Below are 15863 nucleotides of genomic sequence, written 5' to 3'. Positions count from 1 at the left end.
AGTCTTTACCTTATTGGTTGTTCTAGTCATTTTTAATTGAAATTTAGGATACCATTAGGTAATCATTCAACTAACACCTATTACTGTTTATATATCAAGAAACATATCATTTTTGTATTAATTATAATGTTTTGTATAAAATTAGTTAAAACTTAATTTTCATGTAAAATTTCAAGCAAGTGGAGTCAAACAATAAGACAGAGCCGAAGAGAGAACCTTTATCTTATTTATACATGTGGTCTTATATTAATTTTATTGGCAACATCGAGTTCTATTTTAATTAGATGTATTCAATAATTTTTGATGTATGTCAGGCTAGCGTTTGCAATACATTTCAAGGGAGGATAACCAACTGTTGACCATATAACTAAAATGGTCTTGAACAAGAAAGAGGGGCTGCAGGTGCTCGATGATTCTTCTAAGGAGATGCTAGTAATCTTATAAAACAAGTGGTGTTTTTGCTTAGTTTAATATAATGTAATTCTAACTGTAATTGCAGATGTGATCAGTAATCTCTCTACCTATCAAAATTTGCTGGATTAAACTGAATCAGATAAAGGATGATTACCAACAGGTATCTATGCATAATTCTGCAGAATTAGCATGTTCCATTGGAAAATATTGTTCTAAACTATGGCTCTTTTGTTGCAGCAAAGCCTACCATATTATGAGGTTGAGTCAATTTTGGGCATATTTCAGTTTGATATTTCTGGGTTTAAGTTTCCACATTCGTCGAAGAACGTTTGTGTCTGCAGAAAGCTTAGCTTATCTTCGAACAGAAAGCATATTTCTCGACTGTGGTTCTTCAGCAAAGCAAAGCCTATCTTTGGGAAGGAACTGGTCATCTGACATCGGCTCACAGTTCATTGCTTCTAATTCAGATAGCGACTCCATTATCACCACTGCCTCTAAAGGAATGACAGTCCCTTACATCACTGCAAGGCTTTTCTATACCAAATTTTCGTACACCTTTAATGTCACCCCAGGCCCAAAGTTCATTCGTCTCCACTTCTATTCAGATTCTTATCAGGGTCTCAACGCTTCTCAATCTTTTCTCACTGTCACAGCCGGTCGCTACACACTCTTGAGAAACTTCAGTTGCTACCTTACTGCCAAATACTTGAAAACCGATCACTTTTTCAAGGAATTCATCGTTTATGTTGAAAATCATACACTGGAGTTGATATTCAGCCCAACTTCAAATCCTCCTAATGCTTATGGCTTCGTAAACGGAATCGAAGTTGTTTCGATGCCGCTTCAGCTTTACATTCGTGGCGATGACGTGTCCCTTCCTTTCGTTGGCTTCCATAATAACATGCTTGCAATTGACAACAAGTTTGCCCTGGAAATGGTTTACAGAGCAAACGTAGGAGGCCAAACCATTTCTCCGGATCAAGATACGGGGATGTTCCGAACTTGGAACGATGATGCCAGTTACATATTCGGAGCTGCTTTCGGCCAGCTTGATTATGATACCACTGTTTCAATTCAATATCCCAAGACGGTTCCGGCTTATACAGCACCCGAAGATGTATATCGAACTGCCCGATCAATGGGTCAGTACAACGAGATCAACATGAACTACAACTTGAGCTGGTTCTTTCCGGTTGATACTGGTTTTTTGTATCTAGTAAGGCTCCATTTCTGTGAGATTGTGCCCGATATGACCTTGGGGAACCAGAGGGTGTTTTTCATATTCATCAATAATCAAACAGCTGAAACACAGGCAGATGTGATTGTATGGAGTAAAGGGCATGGTGTTGCTGTCTATCGAGACTACATCGTGATGGTTCCGTTGCAAGCTGCCCGAAAGCAGGACTTATGGCTCGAGCTACACCCCAACATCCAAGTAAAGCCAGAGTACTATGATGCGATCTTAAATGGATTGGAGATATTCAAGATCAGCAACTATGATGGCAACCTTGCTGGATTTAACCCTCCCTTAGATGAGTCTAATATCCAACAGGCTTCTTCCCCTGCACTATCAAAAAAGTCCAAGAAAGGATTGCAAAATCGGATTAAGTACTCAATTAGCGGGGGTTTACTATTTATTTTATGTCTCTTTGTTTTAATATTTATCAAAACAAGGAGAAAATGGAAGATGAAGAACACCAAGGATTCATCCCCCTGCAATAATTTTCATGCTGATGATATTACAAAGGCAACTAACAACTTCGATGAATCACTGGTTATTTACAACTTGGACATGGGAAAGGTTTACAAAGGTGAAATAAATGGTACTGAAGTAGCTATCCTTCGAGGGATTAAAGAAATATCAGAACAAGATTTCAAAGAAGGGATAAAAATGCTCTCTCAAACTCACCATCACAACATCGTCTCTCTTTTAGGTTACTGCCAAGAGGACTCTGAGAAGATCCTGGTGTATGAATACATGGATAATGGTACCCTTTCTGATCATCTTCATGATCATTCGAAGCATCTGTCATGGAACCAGAGGCTTGAAATTTGTGTTGGAGCTGCAAGAGGCTTGCACTACCTGCACACCGGCAAAAATCGACCCATCGTACATGGTGATATCAGTACTTCCAGTATCTTGTTGGATGAAAACTGGACAGCCAAGATCTTGAGCTTTGGGTTTACCATGGCATCGCACAACAGTGATGGCTACAGTATCCACATTGGTTCTCAAACTGATGTGTATTCATTTGGGTTGGTTCTGTTGGAAGTATTCTCCGGAAGGGCGCCGCCGCTGAATCTGAAAACGGAGAACGACAAGAACAGCGGCAGCAATGGCGACGATGATCACGAAAGTCTTATTCCACCCGCATCAGATTGCCTTGAGAAGGGAGATGTTGATCAACTCCTGGATCAAAGTTTGAAAGGGAAGATCTCATTGGAATCTGTTGGGAACTTTGTGAAGATCACGAAACAATGCTTGGCTAAGAAAGAGGTGAAGCGGCCATCCATGAGTGAGGTGCTTTACAGCTTAGAGCTACTGCAAATGAGCCAGGATAATGAGTCGAACGAGTCATCGCCCAAGGGGTTATACCCAGAAAGCTGCTCAGATTTGATGATAGGTGTGGAGTTCTCTGATATGTTGATGTCTAGTGGACGATGAAAACTAAGTCCGTAATCAACAGAACAGTATCAACAAAATAGAATGCGATGCAGGGGAATTGGAATCTGTGCAGATTGTTAGGAGGAATGTGAGATACAGATTAGATAGCATCAAATACTTAGATATGTTTCAGGGGATTTTCAGCTCTTGGGGCATTGGACTCCCTAAACATGTGGTATTATTCTTGGGTCGAAATGGAATTTTGGCTAAATCAAGTGGTATCATGCCTTCACTCTAGTGATCTATATACTCTAGGTTAAAGGTTCAAATCCTATCAATAATGCCACGCATAATCCATCGTCTATCAAGTGTTCAAACTTTCCACAAAGTCAGAAGGTGAAGTCTCAGGTCATAATGCCAACTAGTTAAAGAAGTCCATTAATGATCCCAAAATGTTAAATTCCCTTCATGTAAATACAAAATAAGATATCTAGAGCTTGAAATAAATGTATAGTTGTATATAACATTTTCTTGTGGTACATATTGTAAACTTTTTCAAGTACATATTGTGATTATTGTAAATTATGTATAAAGAAAAGATGGATGGGTTGAAAGCAGGATATAGTATGTATTATTGACATTCATCCTAATATTAGCTAACAATATTATATGCCATTAATATTGCGATGGTATCTTTTTTTTCATGAATATTATTTTATTATTGATGACAATTCAAATAATAAATGGTGAATTCATATATAATTTGGTGGCGGAAATATTGACCGCACTTTAACGTGCTAACGTTTAAGGTTTAAAATCGTGCAAAAAATAAAGAAAAAAAAGTTAAGTACGATTTCTGCGAGCGAACATATTAGGTAGTAATATAGAAGTGTTATAACAGAACATCGGTAAGTATTTTGATGATCGTACTCAAGAGATTGATATTTAGAGAAAACTGTTATTAAATCAATCACTTAAAATAATTACTAATCTACTAGTGTCACGAATTAGTAGTGTAAACTCCAATTTAAACAACCATTATAAAGTTAATTAAATTAATTAAGATGAAATCTAAACCTAGGTTAATTTATTCGGATTTTCTTATTCCTAGTTTTGACTACGTGAGCTAATTAGCCTAGAATCAATTGTGTTGCCTAATTATTAACTAAGTCAATAATTACTCTTAATTAAGTATTTACCATCCTTAGAGGTCTTATTAGGGTCATTAATCCTTGTACCTTCACTAAGGATTACCACCTAAGCTACTCTTTAGGTCTCACCTAGGCATATGGATACCCTTCAAGTCTCACCGCTTGACACAAGTTTTACTCAACAGGATACCCTCCTGGTCTCACTGACCGCTGCTGATGGTCACTAAACTAACTATAAATACAACTAAGGCAAGCACACCTATCGAACAATAATATAGTTGTGGTGAGTAGGGAATATCGTATCCACAAGGACTAAAAGTACTAGTAATTACCGTTTTTCTATTATTTAGCCAACAAATTGGAGTGATTGTTTTTAATCTAAAATTACTAAACTAATTTAACTAAGAATGCAACAGAGAATAAATAGGAAAATAACCGAAGATACCAATGAGAGAGACAATACCCAGGAAAGAATCTACCTAGACTTCACTTATTATTATGAATCTGAATTAAATGATTTATTCACTTGTGCCTTGATCTGTAGAAATCCCTAAATTATGTTAATATCTCTTTCAAGAGTAAGAACAACTGGCTCTTTTAATTATGTTAATATCTCTTTTAATTAGGGGAATCCATGTGTTTGGGAAACGAGGTGCGATATCGACACGGGCTGGCACATGGGCATGTGCCCAGCTCGTGTGGCTCACACGGGCATGTGGCCAGCCCGTGCGGAAGTGCCCAGGCCGTGTGGATCTTGGAAACAGCTCTATTCGTCTGATTTTTGCTCATTTTTCATTCTTTTCGCTCCCAAATGCTCTCTTAAGTATAGAAACATGAATTTAAGGGATTAGGAGCATCAAATTCACTAATTTACATCATTAATCATCCAAAAATGCATTAAGAATGAGATTAAATATGTTACTTTTATAGCTTATCAAATATCCCCACACTTAAGCGTTTGTTTGTCCTCAAGCAAAATCCTTAACTTACAATTAAAATTAATCTTTCTCAATTCATATTCTCATCAATGATGTTTTGTCATAATTCACAAAAAATCATACATTGATAATTCAACTAAAAGAGCACTAAAGATTCAAACAATCCAAATCGAATATTTTTAAAGCATCAAAACATAGATATTTCCCCTTATCTAAGTAATTACCTTGAATTCAAAATCGACAAGAATCGACATCCTCACAAAAGATCCACTCAAATCACTCAAAGTGTTTAAGGTTCAAGAATAAGCACTCAATAGTCAAACATGAAAAGTTATTACCAAAGGCTTGCATGAAAATCAAATCTCCACCACTATAAAATGAGATGATACACAAATCAAAAGGTCTTTAAAATGTTGTAATGGGGCTTAGGTTAAGGGTGTGGAGAAAGGCTAAAAAAGTTGGTTAAAATCGAGATAGAATTAATAAATTATCAAACTAAAAAAATAACAAATGTTGAATTAAAACACAATTACATCAATCGAAAACTGTTCAAGAACAACACGAGCTTCTTTCCAAAATATGAATTTAACTGTTCAAGCTCAATCATAGAACTAAAATATAATCAATATTTTTTTCTTTGATATTTTCTGCATTTTTTTTACAATAAATTAAACAAAAGGCTTAATTAGGCAATAAACCAAATCAAATCTCGATAAAAAGGGAGTCAATAAAATGGGAAAGAATTCTCAACGAGAAAAACATGAGTTATGGGTTAACATTAATGGGTAAATCAAGAAACGGTGTGTTAGGCTCAATGGGGTTCACTAAGGGTTAATTATGTACGTAGCCTTTTTATGGAATAAGTGGGTTAAAATCTAAGTGCCTTTATCATCTCAGTATATCAAACCAAAGGTGTAGTTTCGACATGTATAATCGACGCAAGTTCTAAAATAACAAGTCAAATTGACACACTCATAACCAATAATAAAATGAGCAAGAAAAATGTATGCTCTAAAGGCTCAAAATCTCACACAAAAAATTATAGTTTTTGATGTCAAACTTATAAATTTAAAACTTCAAGATAATACCTCAATTCAGAGAAACAACCTAATATTTTTAATTTTAAAAAATAAACTTATCATGCTTGAATCTCTCATGTCTTAAATTTTAAAACAACCAATGCATAAATATCTATGAATTTAATCCAAAACATATTAATAAAAATCACAAATCGATAAAAATTTATTCTAATAGAAGTATGAGAAAATTACTTAAACACAAGACATAATTCTGGGATTTTCTAATAATTATATAAATAACCTCCCCACACTTAAGATGTACATCGTCCTCAATGTACAAACATATATAATCATAATATAAACAGAATATCATAAAAGAGGGAGAAAACTAAAACTGCCCTGAATATTGGATGAAATTCCCATAATAGTGAAAATCAGAATTGTAGTCAAATCTAAATGTAACACATGATTCCGAGCAAACTAATAAGAAAATAAACACAAATAATAGAGAAGATTAAGGGGTTATAACTCGATTAGAAACAACCTTAAAAATATTTTTCAAAAGATAATAATTAAAATAAGTTTGAGAAAAAATTAAAAAAATAAAGCAACTAAAACAAAATTAAAAAAAGATAAATAAAAATAAAATAAAATAAAAATAAAACGAAAATAATAATAATAATAATAAACTCAATGATACAGATACATTTAAAGGTAATTATAATAATAGTAAAAAAATACTAAAAATAATAGAAATAGTAGAAAAAGTAAAATAAATTTAAAAATAAATAATATAACAAATAAAAAAAATGGGTAGCTTGGTTGGGGAAGAAGAAAAAGACAAATTGAGAAACGAATTCTAAGGTTTGGGCACATGGTCGTGTGGAGTATGTTCAGCCCATGTGCAATTAAAAATTAACCCAGTTTTCACACGGCCATGGACACGCCCGTGTGTCCAGTTCGTGTGGTACACACGACCATGTGTGTTTTCCTTCGATTCTCTTACGCCCATGTGAGATCCCACAGGCCCGTGTGGCTTGGCCGTGTTTTCTGCCCGTGCAACTCTCTGACTTTGAAAAAAAATAGCTCCATGTTTCACACGGTCGTGTAACCGTCAAATTTTTGAAAATTTAAGTCCTAGTATGCATGCGTCCAAGGACATGCCCGTGTGTTTAGGCCATGTGGGTCACACGACCATGTCGCCAGGCCCTGTAGCTCACTATTGAACCCCTTATAGTGTACACGGCCTGAGACACTCCCTTGTGTCGAGGCCGTGTAGGTCAAAAACACTTTATTATTATTTTTTAAATTTTGAAAATTAATTAGTTTTAAAAATAAAATAAAATAAAATTAAATTAAATTAAAAGAATTAGACGTGTTAACACTCAGGTTGCCTCTCGAGAAGCGCTTATTTAAAGTCTAAGCTTAACTTACCTCGCATTCGCAAGGTCACGGTGGTTCACGGAGTTGAAATTCCACTTTCTCATTATCTATTCTATTACCAACATAAGGTTTAAGTCGAGTACTTTTTAGCTTAAATTTTCCAAATCCAGAATGAGTTACCTCGACTATACCGTACGGGAAGACATTCAGTACCGTAAAAGGATTTGATCTGTTCGCATCAAGCTCCGAAGTGACAATCCGAGGATCCATTCTATCAAGTAGTACCTTGTCCCCAACCTTAAATTGTTTCATTCCATCCACATGCTTATCATGGCGTCTCCTTAACTCTTCATCGTGCTTTTTCGGTTTCTCCTTAACATGTGTTCGTCATTCATCTAGTTCATTGATTTGCAACGTTCATTCATCATGAGTCGTTCTATTTTTGTCGCATGGATTGAAATGTGGCTCCGTCACGTTCTTCCGAGGGGTTTCCTACAAAGAAGTTTGAGCCACATGGTTACTCATATTAACAATACTTATAAAATCATCTTAATCATTAGATTTCTTAACAAAATCACGAGCTTGGAGAGTAATCGTTTCGTCACCTACACGATGTAACGCCCCATAATTTTTATTTTTGTTCTTGCGAAGGTGTGACACAACTGTGTATCTACTTCAGTGGTTAAGTGTTCTGGGTGTGTGAGAGGTCTCAAGTTCAAGCCAGAACTTGGGCAAATTTTGGTATTTTTATGAATAAGCCCTATCTTTGGTCAGTAGGCTTTTAAGTAAAAGTTGGCAAATAATTAATAGAATGGGCCTACTAGTCTGGTGGATAAGTGAAGTGTTGATGTGAAAGAGGAATTGTGTTCAATTCTCTATGATGGTGTGAATACAATATTTTTGCTCCAATTTCGGCTAAGAGTTGTGTTAGGGCAAAATTCTAAGTAGTTGTGTTTTAGTGGGTTAATAGGGAGTGATTTTAGGAGATAATGGGGGAGAGGTTTCAGAAAATAATCTGATTATCTTTTTGTTGCAGAAAAAAGTAGAGTTTCAGTTTTCTCTCCAATTACCCAACTTTTTCTGACGTTTTCTTCTTTTTTTCCCTCCTTTGCCAATTCTTTCCCCTAGCTGCTGCCGAAATTTCCATTATTTTTCCCCCTCCATTTCTTTCTTTATTTTCCAATTGATTTGGTTGTTCATCGTTGGTTGCGTGTGTTCGGTAAGTAACGGTTTTGTCTATTGTTAATCGTTCTTGGTTAATCTTTGAAAGGGGGATTCCTTCTTGGTGTTTAGGAGTTAATCAAGGGGCTGGTGGTTTTGAATCGATGCTATGATTGTGCAAAGTCATGGTTACTCAAGCGAGGTAAGGGTTTTGTTAGGTTTTTGGTCGAGTTCCTTCCAAAATTGGTTGGTTAAAAAATGAATTAAGTGATTAATCTGGAGATTTGTTGGTCGATTTTTAGGTTCTGGAGGCTTAGGAGTGGTTGCGCATCAGAAATGATACCAGGTGTGTACCCGAAACGCAGAAAATGGGATTTGAAAAAAAGACAAAATTTCTTACTGTTGAGAAATAAGAGAAATAAGAGAAAAATGATACGAAAAATTGTAGAGAAATGAAATAAGGGTGTTATAAACTTGGAAATCAACATTCTGCACTAAAATAGTTTTGGACAGCAGCAGTAGTCTAATTTTTAAAAATCATAAAAAATAGTGGAAATTGATTTAGTGGTTGAATAAAATATGAAATTAAATTTTATTGAGTCTAGTTTTTCATGGAAGAAATAGTGTAAGCAATGAAATTGTAAGTTATGAGATATAATGAATTTTGTGAGACAAGGTCAAAATGGGTTCTGGTTCCCCTATTCTAAATTTGGAAAATCATCGAAAATTGTAAAAAATATTTAGGGGCTTAAATTTATATTTTTATATCCTTAACGAGTCTATTTTCAAAAGAAACAAACAAAAACATCATCCAAATTCCTTTCTAAGAGATAAATAATTTTTAGTAAGGAAGGTTGAAGATGTCAAACAATATAATTGGGATAGGTTTGAAGATTTTACTGTACTTATTTGATAAACTATAAAATCTGAAAATTTTACGGTAGAAAGGTATTTGAGTCTAGTCTCGAAAAAATCAAGCGGATCTTAATTTGGAATTCTGTAGCTTATGATATAAATAATTTAGGGACAATGACTCAAGTAGACAGCTTTGAATGAATATATAAGTAAATAGTGAAAACATATATGAATATTTAGCTAGCATGGGTTACATTAAAAATGGATCACACGGCCAATGACAAGTTGGGCCGAGTGGGCTACACGGGCACACACAATCGTGTGGGCCCATTTTTATCGAAATGTTTCTAAGGTTACACGGGTCACCCAAGTCAACTATGAACCTACTGTAAGGTCAGTAAGTGCTACTTAAACCCCTAAATGTGTGAAATTGACTAAATGATATATGTACTGAGCATGTTAATATCTGAACCGAATATATGTACTGAAATTGCATAATAGCATCTCTTCCATTGTATGTTGCATTGCATTGGGTTGGGGGTTGTTATTTGGAGGAAGTGTACTGAAAGGCTTTAAGTCTAATTTACTGGCAGCTCAGCTGCAAACTACTGTTTTGTGCCGCATTTGGTACTACTTGGAGTGTAGGGATCGGTGGGTTGATTATATCCCCACATGGAGTGTAGGGTTGGACAAAGATGGTCTGTAGAGGCTGGATGGGTAGGATTTTGCTACTGCATAACTATTACTGCTACTGATACTGTGATGGGCTAAGGCCCTACTGCATTTTTGACACTGTACTGAGATGGGCTAAGGCCCAAACTGTCACTGATACTGAAAGGGCTTAGGCCCAAGACTGTTCAACTGTGCACTGTGAATATTGATTGCTTGTTTGTTTATGCGGGGTTACACATTGAGTTTACGTAAACTCATCCTTTTTGTTTAATGTGCACAGATAATCCCCAAACTTAGACAGATCGGTGCGACGGAGGACTCAGCGGTGACCACAGAAATTTTTGGACTTCGTGGTTTTCAATTTACATTTTATGATTTAATTATTATTGATTATTTGGGTTGTAAATTAAGGACCCTCTGGGACTTTGGTTTTAAATTTTGGGTCTTTATTTATTTATTTTACTTTATGGATTTATACCTACTGGTCGTAGGAAATTCGGTTTTCAAAAAGTTAAAGTAGTTTCTAAACGCATGATCACTTAGACTATTTTATTAAAGCTTCCGCAACGAAGGATGTTTCAAAACAAATGTTTTAAATGAATAAAGATGACTTCCTAAGTTCTAACAAAGGGTTACTAAAGATAATAATATGGAATGTTTTCCACGTAACAACGAGGTTTCAAAAACACTATTGTGTGACATTGCCAGATACGGCCATAACGTCTAGGTTGGGTTTCGGGTGTTACACACGAAGTACTAACTCACCTGTACCAACATCAATAATTGTTCTAGCAGTTGCTAAAAGGGGTCTTCCTAAAATTAAAGGTTTTTCATTACTCTCATCCATGTCTAAAACAACAAAATCAACTGGGAATATGAATTTATCAATTTTATAGGGCACGACATTAATACTCACCCCTAAATCAGCCAAAGCATTATTAATATTTAAACTACCAATTAAACAAGGAATAGTAAAACTCCTTGGATCTTTAAATTTGTTAGGTACTTTATTTTGAAAAATGGATGAGCATACTGCATTTAGCTTCACATGCAACAAGTCATCTAACTTTCGTTTGTTTGCCAAAAGCTCATTTAAAAATTTAACGGAATCGGGCATCTGCGAAAGAGCTTCAATAAACGGTAAGTTAATATGTATTTTTTTCAAAAGTTTAAGAAATTTACCAAATTGTTCATTCGTGTGGTCTTTCTTCGTCGCGTTAGGATATGACACTCGAGGTTTATATTCCTTACCGACTAGTTTTTGTTCATTTTGGCTTACCTCAACCTTACCGTTACTTACCATAATTTCTTGCATCAGTTCTGGTTCAGATTCAACTAACCCTTCTTCATCTCAAATAGTAATTGCATGAAGTTGCTCCCTTGGGTTAGTTTCAATATTACTAGGCAAGCTACCTTGTGGTAGTTCTAAAATCAGTTTAGCAAGTTGACTGCTCTGATTCTCGAGTCCTTGATTTGACGCTTGCTGATTTTTAAGTGTTGCTTCACTATTTTGGAAATGGGTTTCTGACACCAAAATAAAATTCGTCAACATCTCATCGAGATTCAACTTTTTCTCTTGCTGGTAAGGTCGTTGTTGGAAACCTGGAGGGGGTTATGGTCTTTGGTGTCCTTGAACACCCCAAGAAAAATTGGGGTAGTTCGTCCAATCTTCATTATAGGTATTACTGTAAGGATTATTTTGAGGCCTAGAATTATTACCTATATAATTTATTTTTTCGTTCTCTATGCTAGGTCCATAGGGTAGATATTCTGGATTGTTCATTCCTCCTCCATTCGTATCACACTGCATCACCGGCTGTACCTGCGTAGAAACACACAAAGCATCAATTTTGTTATTTAAAAGTTCTACCTAATTTGATAACATGGTGACCGCATCTAAGTTGAAAACACTGACTGCTTTCATCAACTTCGTCCTCATGACTTGCCATTGATAATTATTCAGAATCATCTCCTCTATAAACTCATAAGCCGCTTCAGGTGTTTTATTATTAAGAGTACCACCGGCTGTTGCATTGATTAACTGTCTAGTTGAGGGATTCAAACTGTTGTGGAAGGTTTGAACCTGTAGCCATAAAGGTAACCCGTGGTGAGGGCACCTTCTCAATGTGTCCTTATACCTCTCTCATGCATCATATAAGGTTTCTAAGTTGATTTGAACGAAGGAAGAGATATCATTCCTCAACTTGGTCATTTTTACCGGTGGAAAGTACTTTAGTAGGAATTTCTCAGTCATTTGGTCCCAAGTAGTGATAGAACCTTGTGGTAAAGGATTCAACCACTGTTTAGTTTTATTCCTCAACAAGAAGGGAAACAACTGTAGGCGAATGACATCGTCAGAAATGCCATTTATCTTGAAAGTATCACAGACTTCCAGAAAGTTAGCCAAATGAGTATTTGGATCTTCGTCTTGCAAACCATAAAATTGAACAAACTGTTGAATCATTTGAATGGAGTTCGGCTTCAATTCGAAGTTATTCACAACAATGGTCGGTCTTACAATACTCGATTTAGCCCCAGTTAGAGTGGGCTTGGTATAATCGTACATAGTACGAGGGGTAGGATCTGGATTTGCAGGATTCGCAACAACCATAGTAGGTAGCTAATTATTCTGATTATCACCCATCTCCTCTGTAATAGTAATAACATCCTCTTGCTTGTCTATTATATTATGTTGACTCTACCTTGCTTCTCTACGATTTCTGCGAGCTATACTTTCAATTTTATTGTCAAACAATAATGGTCCTGACGGGTTTCTTCTAGTCATAAACTAAAGGAACCTGCCAGAAGCAAATAAAAGAAAAATTAGAAAACAAAAAATAACCTAAAAAAAGAAAAATAAAATACAATAGAAAGAACTGGCTAAACTAATAAAAATCTACTGTTCCTAATATTTTAGTCCTTGGCAACGACACCAAAAACTTCATGATCACTAAACTAACTATAAATACGACTGAGGCAAACACACCTATCAAACAATAGTATAGTTAAGGTGAGTAAGGAATATCGTATCCACGAGGATTAAAAGTACTAGTAATTACAATTTTTCTATTATTTAGCGGACAAACTGGAGTGATTGTTTTTAATATAAATTACTAAACTAATTTAACTAAGAATGCAACAGAGAACAAAATAGGAAAATAACCGAAGATACCAATGAGAGAGACAATACCCAGGAAAGAATCCACCTAGACTTCACTTATTATTATGGATTTGAATTAAAAGATTTATTCACTTCTGCCTTGATCTATAGAAATCCCTAAATTATGTTAAAATCTCTTTCGAGAGTAAGAACAACTGACTTTAGGTTGATTAATTGAAATCTTTTTATAATTAAAACCCCTATTGTGTCATTAACTTGATCTATAGGTTCCCTTATTAGATTTGACTCTAATCTAGTAGATTTATGTCGTCCTATTTCTAGGATTGCATGTAATTCCACTAAATTATGCTAGATCTACTTTGAAATAATGACTTTTGCTCCACTGAAATAAGCACAATAAACATGAATTAATATCCTTAGATTATTAAAACATGAAATAAGCATACATAATTGAGAAAAAGAATCAAGTATTTATCATGTAAATTAGAAATCAAATAATAAGATTCATCATAGGTTTCATCTTCCCTAGGTATCTAGGGAATTTAGTTCATAATCCTAAATAGAAACATCTCAAAGTTAAGATAACAATAAGACCTAAAGAAACCCAAATAAGCTTCTAAAGAAATGAAATGAAGATATTCAATCTTGAAGGAGATCCGCTTCTGAGATGATTTCGATGACGCTCTTCGAGTCTTTTCTTCAATCTTCTCTGTGTGCCCCCTTAGATCTTCTGTAGTTAATATTTATAGATTTTAGAGTGTTTAGGAAGCCTAAAATTGGGTTTTTCCGCTTGTTTGGGAAACGAGGTGCAATATCGACACAGGCTGGCACATGGGTGTGTGGCCAACCCGTATGGCTCACAGGGGTATGTGGCCATCTCGTGTGGCTCACATGGGTGTGTGGCCAGCTCGTGTGGAAGTGCCCAGGCCATGTGAATCCTGGAAATAACTCTATTCGTCTGATTATTGCTCGTTTTTCGTTCCTTTCACTAAATGCTCCCTTAAGTATAGAAACATGAATTTTAGGGATTAGGGGCATCAAATTCACTAATTTACATCATTAATCATCCAAAATACATTAAGAATGGGATTAAATTTGTTACTTTTATAGCTTATCAATTGCCAAATATGCAAACATTTGGACTAGAAATAATACAACAAAAAGATATATAATAAAGCAGTAGTGTTTGCAACTATAGAGATCAAATTGTAATATAGTATTGTACAATGGGGTACAAGAAGTGCACCGAGGATCGTACACAAGGGAGGATGGATTAAACTCAATATTATCTTCTACAGTAAGAGCTCCAAATAGTAATAACTAAAAATTATATTATAAAAAATAACATTAAAATTTATGGTCATAAAATAAACTAATTTGATTGAAAAGAAATTAAAAATTAACAAAATCTCGAATAACAAGCAGAAGATCCGCTTCAGTTGTTGTAATTAACTTTAAAACTCGGGTTTTAGTGAATTACTCAATAATTGACCAATTATTACCTTTCAACCTCTAACTAATTAATTATTCGGTAAAAAATCACTTATCTTTCGACCTTGCAATTTAAAACTGAGATAAATTATAAGGTGCTCGATAGACTTGCCCTTTTGACCTATTTACCTAGATTACTTCCTAGGGTCGTCAATCCTACGGTTTAAGCATGCACAATTTAAGACAACTAATTCTGAGATAAACCATTTTTTTCCATTAGTTACTCCCATATCTGCTCATTAATCTTCCTAAAGGAATTAGCCACTCATTAATCTAAATGTCATTTTCCCTAAAAATAATTTAATCATGCAAAACACACAAATTAAATGAAAACAAGTGGAAGATAGAAATTGATCCGTTCGATAAATTGGATGTGCTCAATTCTGTAAATTCCTTTAACAACTAGCGAGATATCGATGTTGACAAGTGAGAAGTGAAAGAAGAATGCTAAAATAGTTAATAATGAAGACTTGGACTCAAATCAAATCCAAGTTAAAAGTAAGAAATAAATTTGTTTAGAAAATACAATAAAGCTTAACTAAAACTAAATCTACTAACTAAAACCCTAAGAATGACCTTCTAAGTTGCTTCACACAGCTTAACCTAAACTTTGCTATTTATAGGCAAATTTAGTTATAACTCTTAAAAAGATTTATATTTCGAGCCTCTAAACTTGATTAAATGCCTATACTTAAGAAGATATATTTGCATTTTTAGGTTATTATTATAACATTGCTAATAAACCTTGGATTTTGCCTTAAATGTAATTCTATGTTACTTTTCCTATTGGAAAGAAGAGAATTGATTGTTTTATGCAATAGGTGTAGGAAGGATGAAGAAAAGGAGAAAAAAGAGGAATAAAATGAATGAAGTGAAATATTACCATGGCAAAATGTTGGATGGATTTCCAACATGAATGCCATGGAAATTCCAGGATAATGCTGACGCAACACTCAATCCATGTCACTCTCAGCGAGCTGTAATTGTACCAAAAAAATCCACCTAAAAAAAAGGAAGCAAAAGATGTGTGCTGAGAGAGAGGGACCTACCCTA

General features: G+C 34.9%; 1 protein-coding gene and 1 non-coding gene across 3 annotated transcripts; both read left to right on the top strand.

The window, feature by feature from the left end:
* The first annotated feature begins 255 nt into the window (after positions 1 to 255).
* Positions 256 to 3694, top strand: LOC107918805 (receptor-like protein kinase FERONIA). Of its 2 annotated transcripts, XM_016848396.2 has the most exons (3): positions 256 to 402; positions 500 to 574; positions 652 to 3694. In XM_016848396.2, the coding sequence occupies exons 2-3, from the start codon at positions 561 to 563 to the stop codon at positions 3077 to 3079; spliced, it is 2442 nt and encodes an 813-aa protein (XP_016703885.2). In that variant the 5' UTR covers positions 256 to 402; positions 500 to 560; the 3' UTR covers positions 3080 to 3694. The 2 variants fall into 2 exon arrangements, with proteins under 2 accessions (XP_016703885.2, XP_016703884.2); XM_016848395.2 differs by having other exon boundaries at positions 256 to 574.
* Positions 3695 to 12297: 8603 nt separating this feature from the next.
* Positions 12298 to 12404, top strand: LOC121225911 (small nucleolar RNA R71). Its single transcript, XR_005923814.1, has one exon. It is a non-coding gene; the product is annotated as a small nucleolar RNA R71 (small nucleolar RNA).
* Positions 12405 to 15863: the final 3459 nt, after the last annotated feature.

This window comes from Gossypium hirsutum, chromosome D13 (assembly GCF_007990345.1).
Source record: "Gossypium hirsutum isolate 1008001.06 chromosome D13, Gossypium_hirsutum_v2.1, whole genome shotgun sequence".
NCBI classification, from domain to species: domain Eukaryota; kingdom Viridiplantae; phylum Streptophyta; class Magnoliopsida; order Malvales; family Malvaceae; genus Gossypium; species Gossypium hirsutum.
The sequence above is the reverse complement of the archived record's forward strand: the minus strand, read 5'-3'. Positions and strand labels throughout refer to the sequence as shown.